Source organism: Danio aesculapii, chromosome 10 (assembly GCF_903798145.1).
Source record: "Danio aesculapii chromosome 10, fDanAes4.1, whole genome shotgun sequence".
NCBI classification, from domain to species: Eukaryota; Metazoa; Chordata; class Actinopteri; order Cypriniformes; family Danionidae; genus Danio; species Danio aesculapii.
The window spans coordinates 33,497,452-33,521,160 of record NC_079444.1 but is presented as its reverse complement, the minus strand read 5'-3'; the positions used below and the strand labels follow the sequence as shown (position 1 = coordinate 33,521,160).

General features: G+C 36.9%; 2 protein-coding genes across 2 annotated transcripts in view; one reads left to right on the top strand and one right to left on the bottom strand.

Annotated features, from left to right (window-relative positions):
* b3glctb (beta 3-glucosyltransferase b) overlaps positions 1–9,926 on the bottom strand; it is a 65,894-nt gene extending 55,968 nt beyond the window's left edge. The window contains exons 1-4 of the mRNA XM_056466625.1: positions 9,804–9,926; positions 9,517–9,554; positions 6,121–6,163; positions 4,305–4,414 (exon numbers count right to left, since the gene is read on the bottom strand). Coding sequence (XP_056322600.1) covers positions 4,305–4,414; positions 6,121–6,163; positions 9,517–9,554; positions 9,804–9,864 — 252 coding nt within the window. The 5' untranslated portion in view covers positions 9,865–9,926. The remainder of the gene's footprint in view (positions 1–4,304; positions 4,415–6,120; positions 6,164–9,516; positions 9,555–9,803) is intronic.
* Positions 9,927–13,766: 3,840 nt separating this feature from the next.
* hunk (hormonally up-regulated Neu-associated kinase) lies at positions 13,767–23,198 on the top strand. Its single transcript, XM_056466624.1, has 9 exons — positions 13,767–14,324; positions 17,163–17,455; positions 17,627–17,682; positions 18,011–18,146; positions 18,231–18,358; positions 19,262–19,388; positions 19,467–19,635; positions 19,714–19,870; positions 21,022–23,198. The coding sequence occupies exons 1-9, from the start codon at positions 14,103–14,105 to the stop codon at positions 21,663–21,665; spliced, it is 1,932 nt and encodes a 643-aa protein (XP_056322599.1). The 5' UTR covers positions 13,767–14,102; the 3' UTR covers positions 21,666–23,198.
* Positions 23,199–23,709: the final 511 nt, after the last annotated feature.

Genomic DNA, 23,709 nt, shown 5'->3' with positions numbered 1-23,709 from the left:
CATCTGTTTCAATTCAAACTTAAACGCACTACACCTCTCAGTTGAATATTACAGCTATACATTCATGTGGTTTGCATAAAGTTTTACATTTTTATATTCAAGACAACATTCAACCACTGTCTTGATTAACCTTTTATTTTTTCATTTAGGACATAACTTATAAATATTAATAAATATTAACTTATATTGTTTTCATATATATTATATTGTATTTATTGACTAACTAATGTGAAACTGATCAAGAAAGTATATTCATTAATGTAACGTTTTCTTGTAATGTGATACTTCATATATGCAGTACTATGCAAAAATCTTAAGCCACTAGTATTTTCACCAAAAAAAAAAACATATGAAGTATGTCGGTTGGAAATATCAATTTACATTTCCAAACATTATTTTTGCCATTAATTGTAATTATAAAGTGAGACAATCGTCTGCACGAGGAGTCGGCCAAAAGCCAGTGCTTCACACAGAGATCTGATCTGATCATTATCCAGTCTGTCTGGAATGACATGAAGAAACAGAACAAACCGAGACAAACTAAATCCAGAAACACTCTGGCAACATCTCTAAGATTAGGGCACAATATATCATTTGAGCATCGATATAGCAATGTGTGCGTAAGCAATAGTGACATCACAGGATATGCAATGTTGAGTTGGAATTATATTTGACCAGAAACAACAGGTAAAAACATGAGATTTGTGGAGACACTGCAGAGATTAATCATAATAGAGTGAATATTTATCATCTGCAAAGTATTTTAAGGCCTGTACTGGGAAATTAATAAAGATTCATTTTATTGAATAGTTTATATGATGAAGCCTATGGCATGTTATTTTACATTTGATTATTCAGTTTCTGAAAACCACAGAGCACTGTTTATTTCACTTTAATATTTGCTCCATTGCATTTATTTATGACTGTATTTTGCTTATTATATGTATACAACAACTTACATTAAAAATTATTTATAATTCAATCCCTTCAAAATCATCCCAATAAATCTAAATGAATGACTTTCCAAAAAGAGCTATTTGAGTCATCTGGGGAAAATGTATTTATATCGCAACATATAATCGCAGAGAAAAAAAAATGTATTTTGATGGTCCATTTGAGCATTAGTGGACTGTCTGCTTAATATCTGTTGATACTGCTCCTTTAACAGACATTTAACTGACTATTAGAAACTGTAAGTACATATCAATTAACCCTAATCTAACAGTCTACTTATAATTTAATGAGAATTAGTTGCAATGTAACCTAAATTCAACAAATGGACCATCAAAATAAAGTGTGACCAAAGAAAATATTGCAATGTCAAATTTTTCCAATATAGTGCAGCCCTATCTAAGATTATTAAAAAAAAACCTACCTGCAAAGCTACAGTACTGTTCAAAGTTTTAGGCACTTGTGTAAAAAGACTGTAAAATGAGGATACCTGCAAATATATTGCATAAATACATTTTATTTATTAATTAACTTAACTTTATCAAATGAAAACCCATGGCTTTTCAGGTAGCTTTGCGGGTAGGTTTTTTGAAGCATCTTAAAGATCTTGCCAAAGTTCTTTTTACCTGTCTATCTATCTGTCTGTCTGTCTGTCTGTCTGTCTATCTATCTATCTATCTATCTATCTATACACACACACACACACACACACACACACACACACATTTTGTATAACTAGAATGTATTTAACAGGTGTATTCTGTATATTCTGTACAGCAAATGTGTCTCTAAAACCAGGAATTCAGGATTGGGCACATGAAGATGCAAACATATGCGCAATCCTGCTTGTATTGGCAGACATAGAAACAAACGGCACATAAATCATATAACAGACACATGCTGTGTGTTTCCACCCATCAGTTTTAGTGATCACACTGCCGAAAAAATGCAGAATTGGATACTGCTGATTGAACTGATGAAACCCAAGAGATTTATCACCACACGTATGCGTCACACAGACTGAAATGAACACTGACATGCATGCACTTGCCTTTAACGGTATGTAATCAAAAATCAAACGCAAATACCAACACCTAAGTCGAAATCCAATGCACGTTTCAAATAAACTTATTAAAATGGACATGTTTTTTTCCTAAGACAACAGTGCCATCTTGTGGTTAATCATGTAAATAACGGCTATACGTTTTTAATTTTGACTGAGGTGCCCACAACTCACTAAGAATCTACAATTTATTTGATTATAAATCAAGGAAATAAAATTCAAACTAATTTTCAGTTATCTAAAAATGTGGAAGAGAGTACTTTAAGTGACTTGGCATGATAACAATATGGTACCCTTTATGAACAAGAAGTATACTTCTTGTAATAAGTACTAAGTAATAACAATAATAATAATAATAATAAGTAATATTAATAAGTAATAATAAGTAAATATAATATACTTAGTAATAGGTGTCACAGTGGCGTAGTGGGTAGCACAATTGCCTCACAGCAAGAAAGTCGCTGGTTTGAGCCTGGGTTGAGCCAGTAGGCATTTTTGTGTGGAGTTTGCATGTTCTCCCCATCTTCGTGTGGGTTTCCTCCGGGTGCTCTGGTTTCCCCCACAGTCCAAAGACAAGCGGGGAGGGGTAAATTGAATAAGCTAAATTGGCCGTAGTGTATGTGTGTGATTGAGTGTGTGTGTCTGTTTCCCAGTGTTGGGTTGCAGCTGGAAGGGCATCCGCTGCGTGAAACATACGCTGGATAAGTTGGGGCTTTATTCCGCTGTGGCGACCCCTGATTAGTAAAGGGACTAAGCTAAATAGAAAATGAATGAATGAATGAATAATATATATAAGTATATATTTAAGTATACTTCATCTAGTAGGTATACTAAAATCTATGTACTATTAGTAAACCTGTCACTTTACTACTACATCCTGGGACTAAATTGGCCCCCTTTAAAGTATGTATACTTTTAAGTGTAACGTTAGAATACTTGAAGTGCACAAGTAGTCCACAATTGAGTTTTTCAATTGAACTTATGAGTATATTAGCAGTTTTCTAATGTGTTACACTGAAAGTATACTTAGATTTTTTTAGTTTGTTTTATTTTTCTCTAAGGTAGGCCTTACACAATTATTTTTGCTGCTTGGTCAAACTACTTGTTTAAAATCAGTTCTTGATGTTTTTTGGGGGACAGCTTAATGTTCAATCCACTTAAATTTGTAAAAGCTATTAAGCTATTGTAAAAGCTATTAAGTTAACTTAATCGATTTGTGTTGGGACAACATGAAGGAATGTAGTAAAGTGTAGTAAAATGAAGGTATTAAAACAGCTTTAAAAAACATTTGAGAAACATATTACCCACTCTTGTGCGTCTTGAGACAAAATAATGGCACTGAGCCACTGACATATTTGAATATCCATCACTGTGAGTTATTTTCAGTAGAGACAGATATGCTGTTTAGTCTCAGACTAACCTTAAGCCTCGTCTTTGACAGCGTAATATTATTTGAAAAATATTTAATAGGTCACTCAATCAAAAGAGTAAACACAACTACGAGTGCTTTGAATACACAATTAATCTTTTTAAGTTCAGTATATATCAGTCAACATGGCCTAATATACTAAGGCTTGTCGGTCAGCTTGTCTGTCAAGTACACTTACTGTACATTTACTTACATTTCAAGTCCTTAAAAAGCAGACTGGAAGTACTTAATTTTTTTGTTTAAAAGAAATAATAGGGCATTTGAATAAACTTCTTTTTCATAAGACATAGTTGTTGGTTTTTTATGTTCATCTCCTGAGAATTTTTACTCACAACTATATGAATTACAGACAAAGAATGATCCTGCTATAGGTCAGATGAGAATGACCAGACTGGTACACTTGATAAAAATGTAACAGAAACTCAAAATAACACTCAATAACACAAAGATCTGCAGAAGAGAATATCTGAAGATATAAAATGTGCTACAGCTAAAGAACAGCACAACAGCGCCACTCCACAAAGCTAAAAACAAAAATCTAAGGTTATATTTTGCTACAAAAAGGTTACAAATCAATAAAAAAAGTCTATAAATTGTATTATAATAATTTTTTACACCTGTGATATTGTGCACATTGTGTGTGTTACTGTATTTTGTTTAGGGTGCATATACATGTTATCAATCATTTTATAATTATTCCTTTTTTTATGCATCTGTATTTGTAATTGTGAATCCTGCTGAGTTGAAGAAAAAGAAAATAAAAAGGTGTGCCTGGTCTGATGTGTTTTTTACTGCAACATTTAGATGGTAAGGTAGGGTAATAGTTTGGCATAAACAACATGAAACAGGTTGTAAAAGTACCTGGTTTACAGTCTGAGCCTGGGCCAGAATTTCTTTTCTTCTTCGTTCCGCCCTCTGGGTGTGATATGAGTTTCTCTGACTCTGTATCACAAATACCACATCCCGCAGATCTTCCATATAGACAAAGAGGAAAAAGAAAATTAATGATTATATATTCTCTATCATAAGTAAAATTTTAAGTTAGCTCAAATTAGGGATGTCCAGATCCGATCACATGATCAAAAATTGGGCCCGATCACGCAGTTTTCAGACTCGATCAGAATCAGACGTTACGTCCCGATCAGGACCATATATGTATGTGTATATATTTTTTTTTTTTAAGTTGAGGTGCTATTTTTTTATATTTGATTTCCAAAAGTGAATATTTTTTTGCTATTTATTACTTGATTGTTCAAGCTACCTGACAGAAGTGCTCTGTTTGTTAACAGAGTTGTTAAATGTTAAAATAAGGTGAATAAAATAAAAATAAGGAACATCCTGGATCTGTTTCTTCTCTCTTATTTATTGTTTTTTTTAAGTATTATAGAAGTAATCAGATTTCGGCATCAGTAGACACCCAAAATCAAATGACTTGGACTCTGGGGCAAAAAGTCCTGATCGGGTTGCCGCAATAGCCTAGTAGTTAGCGCGCCGACATATGGTGCAGTAGCACATCAGGGCGTCCCGAGTTTGAATCCCGGCTCAAGGACATTTCCCTACCCTACCACCTTTCTCTCTGCAACTTCACTTCCTGTCACAATACTGTCCTATCTAATAAAGGCAAAAAGTCCAAAAATAAATCTTAAAAAAAAAAAACCTGATCGGGACATCCCTAGCTCAAATACATTCAAACTGGACATTTTGTAAGACTTTCTCTAAACCACAGGTGTCAAACTCAGTTCCTGGAGGGCTGCAGCTCTGCACAGTTTAGTTTCAACCCTAATTAAACACACCTGATCAAACTGACTGAGTCCTTCAGACTTGTTTGAAACCTACAGGTACGTGTGTTGAAGCAGGGTTGGAGCTAAACTGTGTAGGGCTGAGTTTGACACCCCTGCTCTAAACGCATATAAAGGCATCTCACCATAGTTGTAAATAGTTACTTAAGTAGCAATTACTGCAATAATGACAATATAACCTACAATCAGTCTGTGCAATGATATTTTTTTATTACTATTATCACAGTTGTGCCATACAGTTTTGCATTTATAAGCCTTTTTACAGATTCACTGGCACACTTTTACATAGGTTCACTTCAAAACATCAGTCAAGTGTTCGAAGTCACTCCTTTTTGTGACCAGACCAAAATAAATATTTATTATATCATATATTTAAGAAATGGACTTCGTGGTGGCGCAGTGGATAGCGCTGTCGCCTCACAGCAAGAAGGTTTTGGTTCGAGCCTCGGCAGGGTCAGTTGGCATTTCTGTGTGGAGTTCTCCCCCGGTTGGTGTGGGTTTCCTCTGGGTGCTTCGGTTTCCCCCACAGTCCAAAGACATGTGATATAGGTGAACTGAATAAACTAAATTGGCCGTACTGTATGAGTTTGTATATGAATTCGAGTGTAAGGGTGTTTCCCAGTACTAGGTTGCGGCTGGAAAGGCATCCACCGCGTAAAACATTTTGCTGGAATAGTTAGCGGTTCATTCCACTGTGGCAAACCCTGATAATAATGAAATATATATGCAAATAATAGTTTTCTCTAAAGACATAATATTGTCATTAATTTTGTTACTGCAATGCATGTCCAGAACATATTGCGATTTATTTTTAAACTCATGTCGCATCCCCAGTTGTAATTTTGCCTAATTACACTTATTTTACATGTGCAACTCACCAACATATCGGCCATACGTTTCTGTGCCACTTCTTGGAGGTTTCTGCGAGAGTGATAAAATAAAGTGGTTACTGTAAACTTTTATGCAAATGAGCCATTAAATATGTACAGTTTGTTTTAAAATGACACTTAGCACTCGCTTTTTGGAAAAGAAAAAAGGTTAATAATGTCATCTGCCTAAAATAGAAAGTGGACAGTGTCCTTGTTTATCAGAGAGGACAGAATAAGCATTTAAAGGTTAAACAGTTAATGCGAATTTCCTTTTAACATGTTCAACGTGAATTATTGTCAGCTATATACAAGATGACTTAAGTGCATTAAATGCGGGTGCGTTTAATATGGGCTCTAAATCAGACGTCTGCCAAAGCTGTGGCTATAATATATGAGTTTGCTCTGCTCTGCTGGACAAGGTGGCCTTGAGTTTGAGCCAAGAAGTGAAGCTCAGGAATCCTCATAATAACACCTACACATACCTTACTGATAAGCATTTCATTTAAAGGCTCATTCACACCAGGAACAATATTTATTAAAGAGTCTGTATTAGCATAGACAACAATAAACAATAATGATCTATTGCAGTTTGGTTGTCTATCATTTTAAATCATTGCTCTCAGCTTGAATTATTGGCAGTGAATTGTACACCTGAGGGAAAGACCTTATTAAACTGATTCCAGAAATATTTTTTCTTAATTTCATTATCAGTATATTTGTATACTATAATTATTTTTATTATGAATTATTTTCTGAATATTTTTAGAAGTACATTTATATCTTTGTAGTTGATGTTTTTGGTGTGAACAGCCCTTTATTTACCACTGCATCTGTAATTTTCACCCATAAGGCCTTACTACAAGTGAAAATGTAGAAGTTTTTTATAGCAATTGTTTAAGAATCACACATGCAAAATTTAGGTGAACTTGCTCCAATTTCTAACTTCAGAATCTGCTCGTACTGACTGAGGATGTAAAAAGGTATGAAACCCCATTATGACCCTATTATATATACTGCAAATGAGGAGGGAAATAGGTATATAATACGGCCACAAATTGACATTCATTCCCATTATCTAATATTATTAATTTCCTCATTTTACAAAAAAAATGTATTCACGTTATAATAATCCATTTGCGTTTTACTAAATGTTTTAAAGGGCACCTATCATTGTTTGGAAGCTGCTTAGACAGAACTGTGTGTAGGTATAGTGTGTCCACAGTCCTATTGGAGTGATAGAAACACAATAAGTCTCTTTTTTAAATTGCCTGATGTTAAAATAGGACCCAAATCCCTGCCATTTTGAGGCCGACCGCAATGTGGCGCAGTGTGGTTTTCCCGCCCACCGAATTGATTGACAGCCGCATAATAACATGGCTTTGTAGTAACGCTTATAATCATATGAACACGACAGGACGTGTGGAAAGCAACTGGGATTCAAAGATCTGTTCAGCTCTCTGTGATCATCAATCATCATCAAATGTGATCAAGAATGAGTTTTACAAGTTTAAACCGTTTTTAAAACAGTGCATGTTTGAATGAATTACAGCGATTTTACCGTCTTTATTTTACAGGGTTTTTGCAGATATCATAATTTCACATTTAAGACTTTTTAAGACCTTTTTAAGACCATTAAGTATTAAACTTAAGACCTATATCAAAATATCAAAAGCACACAAACACATAAAGAGAAACTGCAAAATCACTAAATGAGTGGTAAAATAAATGTATTCAAATTGAACAGGATTGAACAGGACTAAAAGATAGGTTAGATGCACCAAGGTTGATTTGAACCAAGGTTGATTTATACTTTCGCCTTACGCTGCATCACGCACCTCACGAAACAGACGAGGCTTTTATACTTGACGCGTTCTCCATCAAGATATTCTTTAGAACGAAATGGGGTGATCAAAAGAAACCCACTGTAAAGTCAAACAGATAAACAGGAAAGTAGTAAGTTTTCCGGAACTAGGTCATATCATTAATATCATTGAAGATTTTTAAACCTATTATTTTTATTAATTACTTGAATGTTTATGGCGACACAGTGGCGCAGTAGGTAGTGCTGTCGCCTCACAGCAAGAAGGTCGCTGGTTCAAACCTCGGCTGGGTCAGTTGGCGTTTCTGTGTGGAGTTTGCTTGTTCTCCCTGTGTTCGCGTGGGTTTCCTCCGGGTGCTCCGGTTTCCCCCACAGTCTTAAGACATGCGGTACAGGTGAATTGGGTAGGCTAAATTGTCCGTAGTGTATGTTTGTGAATGCAAGTGTGTATGGGTGTTTTTCACAGAGATGGGTTGCAGCTAGAAGTGCATCCGCTGCATAAAACATACGCTGGATAAGTTGGCGGTTCATTCCGCTGTGGCGACCCCAGATTAATAAAGGGACTAGGCCGAAAAGAAAATGAATGAATGAATGAATTTTAATGATTATAAAGATTTTTATGACCATTCAAGTTTTTTTTTTAAATAAAACTTTGATGCATCACTTGTATTTGTTCATATCTTGGACAGTTCTACCAATTAAAGTTTAAATTTTTTTTATTTTGCCCACTCCACAATTCACACAGGTTTATTTTGTATTTTAACATAATGGACATCCATACAGCAGTGGATATTAAAGTGTATCCTGTCACGTTTGCTGTGCAAAAACAGTGCATAGTTAAACACGCACGCTGTGTGTGTGCGAATGTGAACGTTGTAACGACATTGTGTGTGACCCATAGCTGCAGAAAGGCTTGAATTAACTCCACAACAAATACATCAAATAACTACTGGGAAAGCTCTTACTGGAGTATTTCTCACCATGGGAGCGGTGGGCAGGGAGAACTAGCTACATTGTGTTCAGAGCAGAAAATTCTAATATTCTGAAAGCTATCATAAATAATCTGATGGGCGTTTTGACCTGAAACTTTACAGACAAACTCTGGAGACACAAAAGACTTATCTTAAATCTTGAAAAAGAAGTAAAAGGTGCCCTTTAAAAGTTTGCTGTTCCCTATCTGTAATTAAATTAAAACGAGGAAGCAAATTCATTTAAAATGGCCAGAATTGACTAAAATTGTTGATTACATTTGTGGGAATGAATCATTCTTGGCACAAATGCTCCAGAAAGCATTTAAGATTTGATTGTACATAATAAAATAACACTGGACTACAAATATTAATTAGGCTAGGAGCTCATTTTATTCTGGTTTTTATTTATGAATAACACTGGGCGCTTCTCAAGATATATTTAAAGATTATGACAAAGGAAAGAAGGCAACAGTTCCTAAAGTACCTCGTTATGGCGTATTTAAGACGAGGACTGTCCCAAATCTAATATATAAATACACACAATAATTATAAATCTAACTAAATGGAATTATGTTATGCATTGTGTGCAGAAATACAAAGAGTTGTTTTCCTTACTTCACAGCTATCGTCGTTTAAAGCATTGCAAGAAGGCACTGTAAGGGGGAAAATAAGGTTTAGCTGTGAGCATTTGCAAAATAACAAAAGGCTTGAGGAGTACGTCATATTTGTTCTATTTTAATTAATTAAACTGGAGATATGAAATTAAACCATTATTCATAACATTATTGATACAATTTCGTGTTATCGGTGTGTGTTTACAGTCATCAACAGAGATGCTCTCGTTTGGCTAACACGCCAGCGTTGTTTTAGTAATATTGAGAATATGTATGTCGCCGACTCACCAAAGGAGAGCAGAGAGCAGCAGAAATATATGACATTGTGTCCAGCAGTGTATCTAGACATGTCTTTCTGGGGCTCAGTCTGTCAGTATCACGCCAGATGCAGAAACATGGAGCACATGTGAATTCGTCACATTCCAGAAATACATCTGATACGGCGCGCCACCTGGTGGTCAGTGGTGGCATAACACCATTACGTCTGCTTTATCAATATGCTCCTGCACAAGGGGACAGGCTTGAATGCGTTTCTAGGACCCTATTTATCCCCGAGTTGTTTCTGTTCCATCTAGAAGTGGGTGAAAGATATACATAATATATTTGATGTTAAAGCTTACCTTCCTCATTCATATTAACTGTGTATTTTGACATTTTGTTTATCTAACCAACCTTCTGTCTTGCTACACTCAAACCCGTTCTTTAAGATCTCAAAACTCAGGGCTTCTGGTAGTACCCTGGATAGCAAAATCCCCTAAAGGAGGTCGGGCCTTCTCATTTATGGCCCCTAAACTCTGAAATAACCTTCCTGATAATGCCAGAGGCTCAGACAAACTCTTTCAATTCAAAACTAGATTAAAGACATATCTTTTTAATAAAGCACACAGTGCACCACATAACAGCATGATGCATGAGTGTGCTCCATGCAGGTGAGTGAACTTGACAAACCATCTGTAGGACACACTCCTCCTGTTTTGCACCAGATACTTCATTAGAAATAACCCTATGCTTTACATGTTTGGCATTTCAATTTACAGTATTTCAATTTACTAGAACTTCTATGTAAAGCAGCTTTGACATATAATCTATTGTAAAAGTGCTATAGAAATAAAAATGAATTGATTTGAACATTCAAAGTTCGCCACATTTCCTATGAGGGTTAAACTCAAGGGTTTTGCTCACGTTTATGCCATTGATCGTTTGAACCGGTTTGAACTGGGTAAACATTTATTCAATTAAGTCAGACAATGAGATGTCCAGGACCTTACAATTTATTGACATTTCATTGTAACGCCTCATGCATAATGCATCCAAAACAGAGGTCTCGTGGCATACAAAAGACTAACACAATAATTGAAAAACATTATGTGCCTCTTTGAGCAAGTAATATGATGTTGGAGAACAAATGACAGACATTTGGCATCTCTTAAAAAATTAAACAGTTTTGAATAACACAAATTATATCATGTTAGGTCTAAAAAAGAATGCGTGTATGTGTATTTGGTGAAATGACTCCCAATATACCTATTTTTGACTGTCTCACTTGTAGTTTCCTATCAAAAATAATTAAGTTAAAATTTATTTGCTTACTAAGTTAAATTCAAAAGTATTTGCATTAAACATTTACTTTGTAGTCAGAGTTATTAGCACAAAATTATTAGTTTAATGGAGAGAACATTTTTTCAACACATTTCTAAACATAATGGTTTTAATAACTCATTTCTAATAACTGATTTATTTTATCCATGATGACAGTAAATAATATTTCACTAGATATTTTTCAAGACACTTCTATACAGCTTAAAGTGACATTTAAAGGCTTAACTAAGTTAATTAGATTATCTAGGCAGGTTAGGATAATTAGGCAAGTTATTGTATAACGATGGTTTGTTCTGTAGACTATCAAAAAATATAAAGCTTAAAGGGGCTAATAATTTTGACCTTAAAATGGTTTTTAAAAAATTAAAAACTGCTTTTATTCTAGCTGAAATAAAACAAATAAGACTTTCTCCAGAAGAAAAAAATATTATTAGACACACTCTGAAAATTTCCTTGCTCTGTTCAACATCATTTGGGAAATATTTAAAAACGAAAAAGAAATTCAAAGGGGGATAATAATTCTGACTTCAACTGTATGTAATTTAATTGATGTAAAAAATAAATAAATGTTGTGTCTGTCTGTTACGCCATTAATAAAATGAACAACAATCTATGACTTGCTACAATTGACTGCACTTTCTCTGGCAGAAAATTCTGGAAGGCACTGAAGCATGTCATTGTGTGTAAGCACAATTTCTCACCACACGATTTTGGAATGTGTTTAGAATTCTCTAATTGTCCAAAAGGTTTGTGGTGATTTTTCTTTAAGCTGCATATTATTTTTGGTGTTTTACATTAAATGAAAAAAATCCTTAATTCAACTTTTTGTATAAACCTCATATCATTTATTGGAATCTTTTAACATAAATGTAAATATACTCAATGTAAACCAAATTTTCAGTTTTTTTTAACAAGAATTGGATCTGTACATGAAAATCATTACAGACTCTCATAATAAGTAAGCAGTTAAAACTTATAAAAACATGTGCTTTATTTAATATTCTGCATTATTCTTTAATTCTTTAACATATTTCTTCACATTTGTCATGTCTCTTGTTGCAAAAAAGTAATATCTATATTGTTTGTTGTACTATATTTCTATCTGTTGTATTTGCCTGTTGTTAATACAATAAAAAAAAGACATGTCATTGTGCTTTATTCGTTAATTTATACAAAATATTTGGGATACACCAAAAGTAAATTAATTATTTGTCAACTGGGTTAATAAGATATATCAGTGAAATAATTTACTTTGAAAATAACAATGATAAATATATAAAATAAAATATAAAATTCAGTTTTTATATGCCATGTGGTATCTGGTTTGAGGTTAGCATGTTGAGCTATACCACAAAATGGTGGAACATGTCAACACTGTTACTGTCAATTCATTTAGTGACTTAAGTAAATTACACAAGTGGTTTGCCATTCTAGTTCAAGGAAAATGAATGAGAAATATCTGAAACGCACACAAAATTCCAGAATGAGTCATATACGTAGTATAAAACTCCCAATAGAGGGCGCAGTATACCTACTTTACCCTCATTTTTCTCTGTACATCGCCCGTCTCACGACCGCATGGTAACGTAAACAAGCCGCCGGCTAGCCGTAGTGTGATGATGACGCAAGAGTCTTATTAAAAAACAGTCCGACCTTCCATTGTTGTGAAGGTCTATTAATCATTTCAGGATAGTCATTGATGATAGATCATACTTTAATTACTGAATGAAAACCCCGGAATTTCACACACAAAAAACACGATGTGTGTCAAGATACAAATATAACTCATACAATTTATAATTTAATTTAATTATTTGAAATAATTAGCTCACATAAGTGGCATCACGATATTTTTATGGATTATATTTAACTGTGTCTTCATGTACACTTGAGATATTTGTTCCTCTTTCATTGCATGGCTAAGACTATTGGCAATACAGAAAACAATAAGGATACGTAAGATAGTAATTAGATTTATGGACTGTCAACAATTTAAATTACATTAAACTCATATTGTGATAGATTTGAAGAATTTATGACAGCCTGCATTTGAAATAGGCTACAAATATTAGTAATACTAATACTTATGAGAAAACATACCATTAACGGGGAAACGAAAAGGAACATAGCGTGAAAGCATGTAGATATAATAAAAAAAAAACATATGTTTTATAATAATATACCTGCATTTATAGCTGATTTGTCCGAATTAATTCGCAAATACTTAGATAAATAGATTTTAAAAATAAAATCAATGCTCTACTACAATATACGCATGACATCAATGAATTAAACGTGTTTGTTTGCATTCGCATGTCGGTCTCATTTGAATGAATAATCAATAGTTAATTTAGTCGTGACCAATAGGTCAGCCAACGCGGTCTACGTATACCATCACCGGGGAAAGCGGATAGATATCAGGAATCACGGTTATCCTGACCCCTCAGCAACATGCTCTTTGTTGTCTAGGTAAGCATGGGTAATAGGCGTGGTCACTTTTACAACTCGCTGATGGGCGGAGCTTCTACATCCGACGCGGCTTCTGATTGGATTAGATTTTAACCCGGTGACTGAGAAGGGATTTTCTAGCAAATAAGAAACGCCCCCACCCCGTGCCGGGAAATAACTTAAAACAACAAATGTGCACGACTTGCCTGTCAGACACTCACTTATTTCGATACAGAGAGGTACTGGTAGCTTTATCTTAAAAACCAGCGGTCGTGTATATTGAATAAGACGTTTTGATTCTTACATTCAGATTAGGTCAGAGTGGATTTATTAATTATCCCATGACGAATGCAATAGTTACGTAAAACTATTACAATCTTATAGTTCTGCATTGACTGCCAGCTGACTGAGGCGAACAGGTGGCACTAAGCGTTTAGTATTAGGGCCAGGGATTCAGATGTCCATTTCTCACAGAGATCTTCTTAGTAAGCAGTAACAGCAGATTTATAGCACAACAGGTTTGGCTCAACAGGCGCGAGGATGATAGACGCTGAAACGGACACGGGGATGGACGGCGGAAGGATGATTACTGAAGATAAAGAAATCTTGAGACGTGCTGATGTGCTCAAAATTCTTCCTCCTGACGCTGACAAAAACTTTTACTTCAAGAAGAAAGTTTCCCACTATCTGATCGGGAGGAAGCTGGGAGAAGGGTCTTTCGCCATAGTGCGAGAGGGGCTTCATATCATCACCGGCGAGAAGGTGAGAAGATGCCACACTGTTAGAAACGTTTAACGCTCCTGACATGTTGTGCACGACAATACATTTGGCATATTAAACTGAAAGTTCACCCTAAAATGACAATTTTGTCATTATTTACTCACTTGTTATAAACCCGTTTGACTTTCATCCTTCTTGTGAACACGAGAGAAGATATTTTGAAGAAAGATGGAAACCTGTAACCATTGACTTCCATAGTATTTATTTTTTTTACAAATGGAAGTCAATTGGTTTTCAGCTCTCTTCAAAATATCTTTGGTGTTCAACAGAAGAAAGAAAATGCTTGGAACCACTTGAGGCTGAGTAAATGGTATTTTTGTTTTATTTTGGGTTGAACTATTGCTTTAATAGTGTTTCCTGATTATATTTAGTTGATTTAATTGTGTATCATTCTCTAAGCACGTTGAAAACAGAGGTAAAACATTATATCAAATGTAAACTAGACAAAACAGGATAGTTCACCTTAAAATGACAATTTTGTCATTATTTACTCACTTGTTTTAAACCCGTTTGACTTTCTTCCTTCTGTTGAACACGAAAGAAGATATTTTGAAGAAAGATGGAAACCTGTAACCTGGAAGTCGATTGTTACAGGTTTTCAGCTTTCTTCAAAATATCTTATTATAAAGAAACTCATAAAGGCTTGGAACCACTTGAGGCTGAGCAACTGGTATTTTGTTTAATTTTTGGTTGAACTATCCCTTTAATAGTGTTTCCTGATTATATTTAGTTGATTTTATTGTGTGTCAAAACAGAAGTAAAACATATTTAATGTAAACTAGACAAAATAAAGACCTGCTGTTTCTTTATCTAGCCTGTATCATGGTCTGATTATGAAAATTGTTCCACACTGTTGTTTTGAAAGGATATATATACACATGTTTGCACTGAGTAGTGAGATGCACTTAATCTAATCGCACATATTGTACATTGTATACATGTACAGTGACAATAAAAGGCAATCTATTCTATTCTATTCTATTGATCCATGCATGACATGACATATTTATTACAGTTCATTAACTGATATGTCTGATCATATATTCTCAAGCTATTTAAATATGAAAACAGTACTTGTCAAACTCTAATCATTTGAAGACAGTCAATGTCTATAGTATTCAGTAGAAGTGTTCTGCTGTAATTGATTAGCTATTCGGGGCATGTATGTATGCATGTCTTACAATACAGATTTAATGTTAATATGTAGTTAGATGCTTCATTTTACCTAAAAACTACATAGATTTCAGTTTATATCAGTGGTATTTGGGGGAAGAATGCCAGAACCATCATGCCCTGATCATCAGGTCGCATATTGAGATGTTTTTCCCTAGTCTCATGTTCCCAATCTTGAAGATTAAATTAGGTGACAGAGGCAATCCTGTTTGCATTCAGGTGTCTGTGTTAACCTTAGATTACTCCACAGAAATCATGCAGCCTTTTAGAATGAACAGAGAAACATGCTTTACTGATTTACAAATAATGTCTGGTTCCTAGTGCAAGTTGAAAATGTATAGCAATGAATTACTGTTTGTGGATTGTGTATCTATGGACTAGGGTGTGATTTTCCTCATAACTAGCTGCTGTCTGCCTTTGTATAGTTCTACTGGGTGCAGCTCTGTTTGCAGATTTAAAACAAATAGTTTGCTCTTCCAATAGCATGACCTGAAATACCTTCTTAGCATATCAGGGATTTGTTCAGCCCTCTTGCCCACTTTCACTGTTGCTGTGGAAAGGAGAAGAGGTCTGTCCCGAATGATGATGCAAACGCTAGCAATCACAAAGAGAAGCCAGGCTGCCTCGTGCTCCTCTCGCCTCGCTCTCGTTCTCTGACATCACCTAGAAAAACAGACAGGGTGGGGCGGGGCTGGCGGACGGTGGGCGACAGCACATGCTTTCCTCATGTATGTTGTGAGCATATCTAACCCACTTTCGCCCCTCGCCGCCTTTGTCTGCCGGAGAGAAAAACAACATGTTAGTCTGAAGCTCTGGGGGGTCCCCCCATCACCCCCCTTTAACCATCGACCACCAATAAGCCTCTTCAACAATGCTGGCGGTGGAGATCCAGTAATATTGCGTTAGCAATTTAGGGGATTGTTTTGGAAGGGGGTTCAGCCCCGTTTTCCACAATACCTCATTTTACTTGGACCTTCGTTGGAGTAATTGATCCAATTATCTGCTCAATTGGCCATGTATGAGAATGACAGTTCTGCTAAACACTCTGTTTTTTTGTGCCTCATGATCAATGGTGTCACGGCAGGTCACCCCTAGAACATGCTTGGGTTTTTTTAAAAGGGTGGCTATTGTTAAAGCAGACATGGGGACTTCAAACCCAGGACAAATAAATCTTGTTTGATAGAGAGCAAAGACCCTCCCCTCTCATCTAAATTGAAAGAGTAAATGAAATGAGATCATTCACTTAGTTTTAGATATATATGGCATATTACCTTGAATGTCCCTGAGCGTTTTTTTTTTACGGCATAGAGTTCTGTTTGACCCAACGTTTATTCAGCATTAGTGGTTTACGACATGTTGGTGACAAATGGGTGGCATTAACAAACCATTTGGAGATTGCTCCTTCAACTGGAGGCATTTGGAGGGCTACACAGCGGTCATTTGTCCTTATCCGTCCCCCATTGAATCCTCAATAGCATCTCAGGGTCAAACATTCAACCCTAGAGACGTGAGGAGAAAGGCAAATGTGAAATAAGTGTTCTGTCTGACTTTGTCTGGCTCCCCTCACCTGTTCCCGGCTGCTCGATTTATTAGGAAAGCATTAAGCACTCCTGTTGACAAAATGTCCTTTTTATTTCCTCCCCACAGGTGGCGGTGAAAATAATTGACAAGAAGAAGGCCAGAAAGGATTCATATGTCTTAAAGAACCTGCGGCGTGAAGGAAATATTCAGCAGATGATCCGGCACCCACACATCGCCCAACTGCTGGACATAATGGAGACGGACAACAGATACTACCTCGTCACGGAGCTCTGTCCTGGAGGAAATCTCATGAACTACATTTACGAGAACAAAAGGTTGGAAGAAAGAGAAGTCAACAAATATGTCCGGCAGCTAGTGATGGCGGTGGAGCACCTGCACAGGGCAGGAGTTGTTCACAGGTGAGTTTTAAATTAGACGTTCGCAAGCTCAAACATTAAATCTGAAAACTAAGAAACAATGTGTAGATACTCCATAGTGTATTTAAGATACAACTTTCTATTTTAAAGTACAATATCTTTGAGTACAGTGAAAATTGTATGATTAAATGCAATATTGCTCTACTTTAACAGAGACTTGAAGATTGAAAATCTCCTCCTTGATGACCATGACAACCTAAAACTGATCGGTATGTATTTATATTATGTTTTTTAAAAATGTTCCCAACAGTCCTAATGACCTAAAGAGAAGTGACATGGAAATGTTCATCTTTAGAACGCAGTGTAGACCGATTGAGTAATCAGGATCTCATTAAAACCAAACGGCCTCTCACCTTACTGCGAGAGGCCTGGCAAATAGGCATAGCTTTTATTTAGCAGATGTGTGTGACAGACAGGGTTAGTGTTGGGCAGCAATAAACCCTTTACACCCTCCCTCCTCCTCCAGTAGGAAGGTCTATCCCTCCTTGAGCCAGTACACATAACTGTTATCTTACGCACAATTCTTTCTGTTTACAGATTTTGGCCTAAGTAACTCTGCGGGAATTCTGGGATACTCGGATCCCTTCAGCACACAGTGTGGCAGTCCAGCATACGCCGCCCCTGAGCTTCTTTCAAGAAAAAAATACGGCCCCAAAGTTGATGTTTGGTCAATGTGAGTTTTAAAAACACACCGTCTTCGAAGTTTGCATTGGCTGTGTATTTCTGAGTTTAACTCTATGTATGCATTTTATTGCAGAGGGGTGAACATGTACGCTATGCTGACTGGTACGCTGCCATTTACAGTGGAGCCATTTAGCCTGAATGCTTTGTATCAGAAGATGGTGGACAAGGAAATGAACCCCCTTCCTTCAAATATCAGCTCAGGTATTGGCAAAACTCAATCTTTTGATATTTTAAAGATCTTGAAGATCCCAAAGGTCACATTCAAACAGTAACGAGCAACTATTACATGCTTAAAATAAGATCATGTGCTCCTACTAATTACATCCTAATGGACATCATGCTCCAAAAGTTGAACATGAATGCAGTCTTTGTGTCAGTCTCCTGGTTTAGTAATGCTTTTGAATGCTAAAATAAAACAATAGGGAGGGTATTTAGCCCACTGGTGTTTTAAATCTCATCGCAGGAGATCTAAGATCCAGGTTTCCGAGCCAAATGCCAGCTATGTAAAACAAGCCCACATGCCAACACAGTCAAACTCTCAAAACATTAAGTGTGGAACCATCAGGTCATAAACACCATGTTTACCGCAAATATGCCAGACAAATGGCTGCTTATTATTTCAACAGGAAAATCCGGTTTTAGTCAGAAGAAGAAATTATAGGATGCGCTTTGCATTGATTTCACAACTCCATGTCAGCTTTCCATCAAAGGGAATTTCCATAGTATGTAATTTAGCAATCGTCTTACCATTGTATTTCACCTATGGTGCAAGCAGAATCCCAGATAAAATACTCTTACGGAGAAGTAAGTTAGTCAGCTAATGACATTCTGTGGACTTTTCCATTTGCGTATATTTACCTGAAAATTCTCAATAACAGGTGATTCATTCACTACTAAATCTGTGATGGGATATGATACAACAAGATGATGCAGTTCAAATAAGATTAGCCTCATTATATAACAGATATTGAGCATCTCGAGTACGTAAGACTGTGCCCTCAATCATTGAAAAGTCTGAATCATCAACATGATGCGTCTGCTCTAATTAATCTGATAAACCTAGTGACTGACCAAGAACGTACCATTTCCTGTCTATGTTCACAGATGCTAAAGATTTGCTGGAAATACTTCTAGAGCCTAACCCTGAATTGAGACCCAACATCCATCAAGTGTTGACCCACCCGTGGATTCAGTTGGGCAACCCTCACACTGGAGCTCCTTTCTTTAATAGGTAAGTCATCTGATAGTCTCACACTTAGTTCACTTTTTATGTTCCAGTCAACTAAAAGTATCTGCATATAATTCTCAGGATTCACATTACGGAAATCAACCAGTCTGTTTTGCGCCACATGACTGAGAAAATGGGCTACTCACACAGTGCTGTACTGAATGCATTGCTCACCAACAAAGCTTCCAGCACACTAGCAGTGTACTTCCTCCTCAACAACAAGATGAACAGACTCTCAAACGAGTACAAGGTAGGGATGAGGAACCAATCTTCATAATTATCATTCATACAGTGTTCTTGAGAGTGTAACATTCTCTATTTCTTGCAGGACAAACAGCTGCAAAACTTGGATAATAGAGAGAATAAGCCTGAGATCTTTCAAACCCAGTGGAGGAAACACATTGATACGGTCACGATTCCCCCTAAAGAGACACCCGTCTATCTGGCTTCGGGTAAAGACCCCATAAAGAAGAAACAGAAAACTGGTGAGCACCTAAAGCTAAAATATATACATGTGTGAACCAACCTTGTGGTTCAATTGTTATCTGGCACATGATTCATGCGTGACTTAGGCAAACGTGACAATAATTAACTGACAGAATCAGGACAATTGGAATGTATTCAATGGTACAAATAAAACCTTCTTTAATATATCTCTCTGTTGAAGGCACGTTTAATAAGCTCTGTCACCTGAGGCATAATTCCAACCTTTATGTTTGGCAAATGGTTTGACAGTAAATCAAACTGAGGTGAACATAAAGCCTTCAGGGATGTTCAGGTTGTTATCACATAGAAAGATCATCCAAGTCTTAAGATTAAAGATGACTTCATAAGTCAAGTGTATAGAAAACCTTGCTGGTTTGCATTTTCAGAACCTCAGATGAATATCCTGTGGAACGCAGACCTGTATAGTTGATTGAAATTTGGCTTCTTTTTGTCTTGTATTATTTCAGCAAATAGGATCTTGAAAACTGTTTGTTGTACTCTCCCATTGATTCCGCTCTAAGTTTACCCAACTATGATGACTTCCGCTACTAGAAACCTGGAAATGTGAAAAGGATCCATTTTCCAGACTAGAAAGATAACCTCAAAATCATACCTGCCAACATTTGTCTTTAAAAATCTTGGAGACCGGAGGGGCAGGGGGGGGTTGTTCAGGGGTGAGGTGTCTGAATAACACACTTGAGAACCGGGTAACTGTACTGTGGTGTAGGTCACTGTACTATGGGGTGGGTTTGGCTGATCGTTGCGATCGAATACTATACCAAAGTTGGCAACCCGAGGGTGTTAGACTGTACCAAAAAGCTGAGGATCGAGGGGGGCTTTCGGGGTGAGGTGTCTGAATAACACACTTGAGAACTGGGTAACTGTGATGTTAGTCACTGTACTATGGAGCGGGTTTTGGGCAGCCACTGCAATCAAATACTATACCAAAGTTGGTGACATGGGGTTGTTTACGGGAGTTTTCCGGGAGAAATAATAAAACGGGAGGGTAGCGGGAGATGGGTCTGAAAAAAGGGAGACTACCGGGAAAAACAGAAGTGTTGGCAGATATGCTGAATACACATTTTAGGAACTACTTGTACAAATAAAGCTGGAACTGCTCTGCATGAAACTCTTCTCCTCTCGATCGCAGGTCTTCTGAAAGCCGTAAAAGGAGGATTTAAAGATGCTTACTCAGGAAATGGCGGTTGTATCACCTCGTCCTCCCTAGAGTACCTGAAGATCCACCGCCTACACCCAACCCCAGAGCCAATCCTTCCTACACCCGAGACTCAACCACCACAACAATGCAGCGCCAAAAATCACCCAAAAGCGGAGAAAATTCCCGCTCGTCCACCTTCCTCCCTCGGCTCTCATTCCTGGACGTCCGAGAGCAAGGAACCGAGCAAAGACTCTCCTCCATCACCATGGTACAAGCTGACCAATGGAGCGCTCTCTCCACCAAAACATGTGTCTGCTTTCCAACCTGAGAGCTCCTACTTGAAGAAAGCTACAATCCCTAGCCCACCTGTTCTCGTTGTCAGACCTCAGCCCAGGAAAAATGCTCCCAGTTCAGACTCTCTAAGCTCCTCAGACTCGAACGGTAGCCCGCCCAGCAGCAGGGGAAGCGAAGAACCAGAGATTCCTCCAATCAGAAGCAATAAGCTCAGTCCAAAAGACTTTAAGCAGATTTTGAGGGCAAGGTTTCCTTTGCGGATGCAGAACTTCCCGTTCAAACCAGAGTCTGGGTTGAGAATGAAGAGCTTCTTCCCGGGGGATTTTAAAACCCGGAGTTGAGGATGAGAACTTTTAGATCATACAAAGTCAGATGTATGCAGTATCATGTTATCTCACAAATAATGCTCACAGTTTGTACATATGTGACCATGGACCACAAAAACAGTCATTTTTAAAACTGAGATGTATACAATTATTGAAAATGGGATAAGCTTTACATTGGTGTATGATTTGTTACAATATGACAATATTTGACTGAAATACAACTATTTGAAAATCTGGAATCAGGTCCTTGGCATTGCACATTACTAAATCATTTACAGTAAGAAGCTTACAAAATGTCTTCATGGAACATGAATTTTAACAAATATCTGGTTGATTTTTGGCACGAAAGAATCATTTTGACCTGTACAATGTATTTTTGGCTATTGCTAAAAATATTCCTTTACAACACGAAACTGGTTTTGTGGTCCAGGATCACATTCACAGGGTTCCCACACGTAGACAAAGCCCTCAAGGAGTTACATACAGAACATACAGGCTCTGAACACTGTGTAAAGCTAGATCTTTAGGTAACATAGCCCCAGGACAGCAGACACTGAAAGTTGAGTCCACATGCCGCAGCATGTTCAACACGCTTCTAGTGCAATGGCCATGTCGTAGCTGAGCCTTTAACGCACAATTCTTCTGGGAAACAAAGCTGTCACTGCCCACAATAATGTATGTACTTTGCTGTTCACATAATGTACTACAACTGAGACTGTTATTGAACGATTGGAGGAGTTGTTTTGATAGCGTGCATTTATTATAGCGTGCTTACTTTATTCAACCTCAAATTGTAATGGCACTCAGGTCAGCAATGCTGATTACTTTTCCAAAAGCCTCACTTTTACACCTGTAGTGAAAGTGTGAGTGTTTTGCGGAAAGACGACGACATTCCTCGTGTTTTTTCTCTCTAGGGGGATTGCTGGCATTTTGTATAGCCTTAAACATCTTGCATTCGGCCTTTAAGCTGCGATGGAAGATTTTCGGTATTATTTGAACTCTTAGTGTTTAAGATTCATCGCATCATGTTGGGTGAATTGTGAATTGTGCAATAGTGTGTATATATTTGATGGGTGACCTGTGTTTTCTCTCCATCGTTCGAAAGAGATTCTGTACATAGAACACAAGTGTCTTTCATTCCATATGTTTAATGATGGTTCATCATTCTGTCTCTTCACGTTAGACTCACAAAGCAGACCTCTTTCACAGTCTTCACATGCACAGAAGACTATGAGCTGTGAAAAACATTTTTCTGATCTCGATTACACTTTTGCATGCACACTAGGAGTTTTAAAAAAAAACGTGCTGTCAGTTTTTTGGTGACAAGTCTTTGTACTTTTGTTACGGTGAAGATGAATTTGAAGGTCTTTTTGTACGTTTTGTACTGATTTGCTTTTTTTGCCAAGATCAAGGAGATTTTTAAACTGTAAAAAAAGATTTTAAATATTTATATCGAAAGTTTATTATTTGTGGGTGGGATTTTCTATTTTATCGCGGCATGTATTACTTTTTTGACACGCAAATAAAATGCACAAACCTAAATGCTGATTTTGAGTTTTGTTTTTTGTTTGGTTGATTCAATTCAGTTCATCATTATTTCTATAGCGCTTTTACAGTGTAGATTGTGTCAAAGCAGTGTAACATAGAAGTTCTAGTAAATTAAAACTGTTTCTGTCCAGTTTTCAGAGTTGAAGTTCAGTTCAGTGTGGTTTAATTTTTATTGCTGAAAGTCCAAACACTGAAGAGCAAATCAATCGATGCGCAGCTACACAAGTCCCAAACCAAGCAAGCCAGTGGCGAGGAACCAACTTCACCAATTGACGAAAGTGAAGGAAAAAACCTAGAGAGAAACCAGGCTCAGTTAGGGAGGCCCTTTTCTCCTCTTGCCAACTTCCTGTGCAGCGCTTCAGTCTAGACACCGGAGGCTGAAGAACGCTGGACGTCCAATGCATAAAGAGGCTTAAAATAAAAGCGTTTATGATGGTAACTAAACGATTTGTCACAGAAGCAGGTGACTTAGTGAAACACTGTACGCTTTTCCCATGAGAACTCTGCAATG